This window comes from Aethalodelphis obliquidens, unplaced genomic scaffold (genome assembly GCF_003676395.1).
Source record: "Aethalodelphis obliquidens isolate GAN/ISIS:26980383/991018 unplaced genomic scaffold, ASM367639v1 scaffold73, whole genome shotgun sequence".
In the NCBI taxonomy this organism is placed as follows: Eukaryota; Metazoa; Chordata; class Mammalia; order Artiodactyla; family Delphinidae; genus Aethalodelphis; species Aethalodelphis obliquidens.
In genome coordinates, this window is record NW_020838017.1 from 7,737,483 (window position 1) to 7,745,920 (window position 8,438).

Sequence of the window (8,438 nt, forward strand, 5' to 3'; positions counted from 1 at the left end):
AGAGAACAAAGTAGTTACTTCCCCACTGGTTAGAAAGTGTTAACTTGATCCAGATTCTGAAAAGGGCCAGTCTTCCAGGAACTTATCCACAAGTGTTGTAGCTATACTACTCACAATAAAGCTGAGCTCGGCAATAATAAAGCCAGAAAAATCCAGGCCTATCTTTGCCCTCACTACAGCTTAAAATCAGTAATTTCCTGGAAAACTGAGGCTACATTTTTTTTTAAACATCTTTACTGGAGTATAATTGCTTTACAATGATGTGTTAGTTTCTGCTTTATAACAAAGTGAATCAGCTATCAGCTATATACATATATTACATATATCCCCATATCTCCTCCCTCTTGTGTCTCCCTCCCACCCTCCTTATCCCACCCCTCTAGGCTACATTTTTAAAGAACTATTATTATACAAATAACACATACTTATAATAGAAAAACCAGAATTTGAAGCTATTTAAAGAGACAAAAACTACTTTCAACATTTACAATTGATACCTTTCTAGATTTTTTTCTATTCACTCATTTATTCCACAAATATTTACTGAATGCCAGTATATGCCTGGCTGTTCTAGGCATGTGAATAGTGTTGCATTATTGTGAAGTACTTGTGCTGCCAAACCAGAATTCTGGATGCTACTTCAATTCTCCACTTTGCCTAAGTATAATATTGGAAGAATTATGTAATCCCTGCTCTTCTTTGGGCAGTGTGTACACAGGACACTTAAATTCCTGGAAAGGTGAATTTTTTTTTGGCTGGTAGGACCAAATCGAAACTTTCTGCCATTTGACTTAGCTTCCTTGTCTTAGACACAGCCTCAAGCTTCTAGCCAGAAAGCCTTCTCTATCACCAACCCAAAAGTGTCAACAGTAAAAACAAATGACGAATAAAGGGACCCTTCCAGGGAGTGGGAATTGTTTATCCAAATAACACTGGAGGTTTTGGAGTAGTATCTTTGAAAGTCAGAGTAGGTTCATCGGGTGTGACTGGAAAAATAGACCTGCCCAAGCAGACACAGTGATTGTTGGAGTAGCTGCACATGCAGCTGTGGTAGGACAGGGCTGTCTGACTCCCACCTTCATTTCATCTCTCTCCATCCTCACACCAGTGAAGGAAAGTTTTGTTTTATTTTGAAAAACACTGCCCCAACGTTATGCTCCGAGAAGTATTAATATCAGCAAAAAACGGACTTGTCTATCTTCCTGACAGTCTATTTTGAGGCCTATCAAAGACCTAGGCTTACTTCCGTGAGAGCAGAAAACAACCAGCATGGCCCCTCAAGGATGAAATCAGGAATGATCATCACCTCGTTTTTGACCATTCAAGGCTTCCTGATACTTACTGTTGAAAAAGTGTCTGTCACGTAATAATGGTTCATGAAATTTTGTTAATAAATTAATGAGTGAATAAATTACTCTTAATTAAACCATATTTTAATATCTAATATTTAGCACTATTTAACATTTATCAAGAATGTTTTGAATTTATGAGGTATAAACAGAATGGGAAGGAAAAAGGAGAAGGAAAAGGGGGTTCCGGAGTCCAACAAGTCAGACTGCACGGACCACAGGACAACCTGCTCTGTTTTGCATCAGACTCCCCTGTAAAACGGGATAATGGTAACTTCCCCATACGGCTGTTGTGGGTTTTAAATGACTTAATTATGTAAAATGCTTATAACAGGGCCTGGCACATGGCAAACTGTCAGTAAACGTCAGCTACTACCCTCCCTTCCTCCTCCTCCACTTCCTTCTCTCCATATACTCAAGATTTTCTGATCTGGAATTCCATCCTCCTGCTGGTAATCGACTGTACCTGTGGACCCTTCCATATACTATGGGATACGCTGATGGTGCTTCACAGTGCCTACATTAGAAATATTTGAAAATTTTAAATAAACTTGACACTGAAATTAGCTTCACTCGGCAATGATACCACCTCAGACATTCCTCCTGGGTCAAATACTGTCACTGTGCGGAGAGAACAATGAAGCAACATGGCCACAGTCAATCTGGTGACTGAAAAGGCAATTTAGGTTCTTGCTCTCATTCATCCAACAAATATTTGTTAAATGGCAGGAACACCAGGCAGAAATCAGACACTGATCTCATCTTAATATAAATTTCCATCAGAGGGTGGGGAAAAATGAGACAGATTGTTAATATAGGTAGAAAGTGATGTAAACCACAGAGAAACACAGCTAGAGTGCTATGGACTTCTAGTGTCGGGAGAGACTGGTTTCTGCTGGGGACTCAAGAAAAGAGAGCACAGTTCACACAGATGCAGGTCACCAACGCGTGCCATGGGTAGTGACTCATCTCATCTTAAGACAGATGCATGAGGATTTGGTCTTTGCCCAGGTGGTTTTCCTCTAGAATTGTAATGCAGGCCAAGTTTGTCATGCCTTATACTTTTATACCAGCAGCCCCCACCACCACCACCATAACTCTCCCAGCCACTGCAGCAATGCATCCAGACCTGGATCTTGACCCACACTCCTCCACATCATCACCCTGATGGAAATGTCCCCGTTGTATCTCCCTTGCTCTTCAGGGTCCATGGGTGGCAGTGGGCCAATCCTTAGAGGAGAGTTCACCAGCACCACGGGCATCACACATTTGACACAAGGGACCTCTGAAGTCACAAACACATTCTGCCTGTGTTTAAAGCTGTGGCCCATGGTATTGTGTATACCTAGTCAATGGTAATAACCAATCAATGGGTCTGACCAGCTCAATTAAAACAAAACCTGAATAACTGGCTGGGCAACTGCAAAGGTTAATGCAGCTTCAGTTTGGTTAACACACTGAAATCTCTATTAATGGCATCAGCTAGAATTGTGCTGACTGTAATCTGTTCACCAAAACTTGGAGGTCCTAAGAAAGCCATAGGGCTTTAACAGCTTGACTTATCAGGCAAAAGAATAAACATTTTTAGATAAAACAGATCACAAAGAAATAATGAAATTTGTTTCATGTTTTAAGCACGCTAATTGCAAAGATGTATGCATGTGGTTTTGCAGATGTCTTTCCAAGTTGCATCTTTGCCTTTGTCAATATAATATCATCTCATCTTGGTATACGATTGTGTGATTTGGGTAACACATTAGTCTCTTACAAGATAGTATTCTGGAAAGGTCAGCACTGTGCCAACCCACCCACAGCCTCTTCTGAGGGGATCTACCCTGCCCACACTTCCTGCCACAGGGGCAGGCCCAGGAAGCCATGTTTAGTACTCGGAGCCCCACATCCTCTGTCCATAAATGATTGGCTGTGGCCCAGGCACCTGAACCAACGGTACACAATCCATAGGCTGGTCAGGGAGTTACAGTCTGCCCTGGAAGAAGGACTGGACCAATCAGATTCTCTCTTAGGGCCCTGAGCATGAAGAAAAATAGCCATCAGTTAGCACTAGGACAAGATGAAGTAGACATATAGCATGTCACTTCAATCACAGAAGTCAAAGATTCCTGCTGCTGAAGGGCTGGGAGGCTTCTTGAATCTAGAGTCACCTTTGAGCTCTGGGCTCTTTGAGGCCAAGATTTAATATGGCTCCCGTTCTTGGATTTCCACAAACATTCCTTTACCATTTAAAAATAAAGTGACATAATACAATATGCTAAAAGCCCTTTGTCTTGAGCTAGCTTAAATGACTTTCTGTTCCTTGCAAGTAAGAGAGCCAGACTAAAACCAATGGGAGATTGAAACTGTGTCCCAACTGAATGCCTGGGCCACAAGGCCTTCTAGAGAAATTACAAGAAGAAAGACAAACTGACAACGTCTTAGCCATTACTGGGAAGGCAACAGAAACCAAAAAAAGAAAAAAAGGAACTGAAAGGCTTTAAAGACGATTTGGAAAGTTTGTGTGTATATGCCTCCCTGTTGGGTATGCAGTGACTTGTAGAACCAGCACCATGAATGGAGAAGACATAGTCTCACTGAGCTCTCTCTCATGAGTGAAACCAAGTATTTTAACAACCAAACTTAAAATAGACTATGAATGACGGCTGGTTATGAGATATGCTAAATGTACAGGAATCACAGTGATTGAAGCCAATTCACGAGAAAAACAGGATAATAATGTTAGAGGCGGCCTCAAAAGCAGGTGCTCGTTTAGGGTGTGTCTGTATGGCCCTGGTTTTTGTTTCCACTGAACTTTGGAAACTAAATGACACTGCTCTCTATTTTAAAATGGAAATGTATTGGTTCATATAGACTGTGTCTAAATAAAACACAGTTTCCAAATATCTCCTCAATGGTAGCATTTCTTGGCCAAAGGTATTTCATGGCTTGGGGTTAAATATAATTTGGCCACTATCTAAATATTCCAGTTGGTTTAGAAAGTGAATTATTATCATGTTTGATCTATGAAGACATTCCACCAGTTTAAAAAATAAACTATTTGTAGATAGAAGTGTTCACTACTTGAATCTGTTTTTCTATACCTGTATTATATAAATTATGTGTTCTTGCCTGGGGGAAGCAGTGTGGGGAAGTGGTTAAGTGATGGACTTTGGAAACAGATAGCCCTGAGTTCAAATCCAGACTCAGTGATTTTTTTCTAGTCATATGGCCTTGGGCAAGTTAGTCCTGCAGTTTCTTTATTTCTCAGACAAGGATGATGAAATAATAGTACATACCTTACAGGATGTACGAATTAAATGAATAAAGGTATATAAAGTGGCTACAGCAGTGCCTGGTAGGTTATTTCCTATAAATAATCTAAAAATGTTTACTACTATTATGTGTATTACTTTCATCGAACTCACAAACTAAATCACTGAGTGCATGCAAATATTGTCCTTGGTGTGTACTTCTGTAATCTTGTTTAAAACTCACAGTAGGAGGGTAGGAATTATCATCCCAATTTTACTGTAGTAGAAATGAGGTATAGAACACAAATTAACTAATTTGCTAAAGGTTGCCTAGTTACTAAATGGCAAAGCCAGGATTCACTGATTTACTCATTAATCTATTTAACATGTTTTTCATTGAGTACTGGCTGCACACTAGCCTGGATGCTGGAATATAGACAGGAATCAAGCAGACATAAATCCTTGCTCTCATGGAGCTAAGCTTCAGCTAGAGGAGATAAACAATGGGAAGGGGAGAGGGAGCAGGCCTGTGTGTTGCGCAGTGGGTGGAGTTCAGAATGCAACTGTGGTTATAACAGGTAACTAGGGAAGGTCTCACTGAAAATAGGATGTTTGAGGAAAGGCCTGAGAGAGGAAAGGAAGCAGACCATAGGGGTAGCTAGGGGGAAAGCTTCTGGGCAGAATAAAGAGCATGTGCAAAGGCTCTGAGGCAGGAGTGTGCCTGGTGTGTTCCAGGAACAGCAAAAGGTGGCCGAACAGAGAAAATAGGAAGAACAACAGGAGATGAGATAGAAGAGGGGAGAACTTGGCTGATACTGGTATTTGCTTTAGAGGCGCCCCCCATCTCACCATGTTTATGTTAACTAGGGCTTTGCCTCCACAAAGGCAAACCATTTTAAGAAGCCGCTGATGGAAGAGTCTCCCCTTTGGAAAGGCCATCTCCCCTCCCATCATCTCCATCCCGTAGAGAGGAAAACCCAGGCTTGGTGTTGGCAGTCAGGCAGTTCATCAGAACTGAAACCACCTAACCAGCATCCACCGCCCCCCGCCCCGCCACCGCCCCTCTCCCGCCCCCCTTGCCGACTGGAAGCAACCATGACGATGGTGCTCAAAGCCCTTGCAGAGGTGTGCTGTGGTCTCTCTGAGCTCATCACGGCACCTTCCTATGCAGGAGTTTCAATTCAAGGTCATTTTTGGTTCCTTTTAAGTAGCAGACTCAGAACCAGATCTATTCAAGTGTAGGAACAGTGCAAACACATTAATAGCCAGACCCTAGTGGGAGTTTTATTTTCCATTTCCTCTTCCCCCATATTTATTTGTTTCTTTGTCTCCTCTGTGCAGTAAGGGTGACCCTGCATGACATTTTCAGATGAAACTTAAAAAGGTAGGGGGGAGAATGGGAAGCTGTCACCCTGTGTTGGAGCCAGCTCTTCTCCAGACCCTGTCAGGCTCTGGAGTTGGGCTGCCTGGGTTCATATCTCTGTTTCACCTCTTAGAAGCTATGCAAGCTTAGACAAAACACTCAGCCTCGAAGAGCCTCCGTTTTCCTGTATTTAAATTGGGGATGATGACAGTACCTGCTTAGTTAGGCTCATAGTGGGAATTAAATATAATCATTTAATGATATTTTAGAATTTAGTCAAAATAGGGAGCTGCCTCCCATTCCTGGAATGCTTTTCATTGCAATGAGAAGGATGTCTCAGGACATTAAGAGGCAGGTGTCCAAATGGATGTGGTTGTCTCTGCATTTTTACTCAAAGCATGATTCAGATATTTCCCACATGCTTCCATCTCTCTGGTAAAAGTTCTATTTTTCCCCAGCTGGGTGGTCCCAGCCCCCCAAGCTGATAAGCCTATTGAGTTCTCAGAAGCAGACAAAGGGAGGTCATAGCCCTCTCTGTGGTCCAGTAGAGTAACTGGCTCACTGCCTCCAATGGGGAACATGGTCTAACTGCACTTATTACATCCCCTGGGGCAGACTCTGAGCTTCTCTTACTTCATACAGGACACTAAGGAAAATGTTTGCAAATTCTCCTGTAGAAAATAAAACAACAAGCAAAGGTCCTTAAAGACAAGAAGGTTTTTTGGCAAGAGAATCTTCAGGGATTGCATTTTTCTGCCTTCAGTGTAATTTATCTTTTGGGAAAAGGGCACACAGAATTTGGTGGATGTTGTGTAATGGTCACAGCCTACTAACCCTATGTGTTCCAGTAGAAAAGAAAAAAATCAGTACACAGTTATGTCAGAAAATCTTCCACAACTGGGTTATAGCAAATGGTCAATATTCTATCGGCATTAGTGTAAATCAGAGAGTAAATGACATATTAGGAATAGCTAAAGCATTTTATAGGAACAGTCAAAGCAACTGTCTTAGGACCATTGTAATTGAAAACATGTGGCCTGGAAATGCTTCTGTAGCTCAATGATTTAAACATATAGAATAACATTTTTTTATTGTCTCAGATGACCATTTTTGAGATGACTTATTATGGTTCCTTAGTAAGCTTCAATAGGCAGAGTCACGTTAAGAGTATAATTTTAAGTTGCTTGGACCTATCATCCCACAGGCTCAGTATCAAATTGTTAAATGACATTGACACAAACCCCTGAATGCCATTACTAAAAAGCCATAGGAAGGATTCCCCACGAATAAGAAGCTTAATGCTATGTGGATAATCACCCCTGACTTACCTCAGCTGTAAATTCAGATTGAGATGTGCCAGAATTTTTTGAAAGATGCACCACAGATCAAAAGATCCTGGTTTAAAGATAGAAACCCACCAGTTCCACTCCTCATTCTATCCCCAAAGACGTGTCCACCAAAACACATGTGCATGAAAGTTCACAGCAGCTTTATTCATAACAGTCTAAAGTTGAAAACAACTGAATGTCGGACAATAGTAGAATGGATAAACTGTAATATATACATGTACGTATATATACATATATATATATATATATATATACATACATACATATATTCAGTGAAATAATACTCAACAATTAAACAAATAACTTTTTAAAAAAAAACATACTGCTATACACAGTAACATGATCGGATCCCAAAACATGTTGAAAAAAAGAAGGCAGACAAAAACATACCAGTTGTATGATTCCATTTACATAAAATTTTGAAGCAGACAAAACTAATCTATGGTGATGGAGGTCAGAAGAGTGATTAACCTGCCCAGGGCAGGGGTGGGAGAGGAGGTCATGGAATCAGAAGGGTACAAAGGAGCCTACGAGATGCTGGGATATTCTGAATCTTCATTGGGGTGGTGGTTCCACGGGTGTATACAATGAAAAATTCACCATCTGCGCCCTGAACATTTGTGCAGTTTACTCTGTTATGCCTCAATTTAAAAAGAAAAGGGAAACAAACAAAAAATTAAATACAGAGGCAAACAGGATCTGTGTTATCTGGGTGGCTTTTGTAAGACTCTGGGATCACAAACTCAAGAACTATGACCCTGTGGGAGAGAAAATGTGAATCCCATCCAGTTAGATTTATCCCAGGATTGCTCTGTATTCATTCATCATTAAGCGGCACTGAGACCTATGTGTGCGGGGCAGTGGGCGAGCTGCTGGTGACAGAGTAGAGGGAACAAGACTGTCATATTCCCACTCTGTAAGAGGAGACAACACTCGGAAAGGAACTACACACGATTCCATAATTTTGAAATGTGACATAGACTGTAAGAAGAAAAGCATAGAAGAGCTCTCCTATGAGAAAGATAAGAAGTGGGCCTGATTTTGTTCCATCAGGAAACAAGGAAAGTTTCCTTGAGGAAATTACATATGAACAAAGATGTGAAGCTTGGGTAGGAGTCAGACAGAAGATTGG

General features: G+C 41.1%; 1 protein-coding gene across 1 annotated transcript; it reads left to right on the forward strand.

Moving 5' to 3' along the window:
• Positions 1-1,996: 1,996 nt before the first annotated feature.
• LOC113612194 (talanin) lies at positions 1,997-5,836 on the forward strand. Its single transcript, XM_027091862.1, has 3 exons — positions 1,997-2,026; positions 5,013-5,135; positions 5,462-5,836. Exons 1-3 carry the CDS (start codon positions 1,997-1,999, stop codon positions 5,834-5,836), a joined length of 528 nt encoding a protein of 175 aa, XP_026947663.1.
• The last annotated feature ends 2,602 nt before the right edge of the window (positions 5,837-8,438 follow it).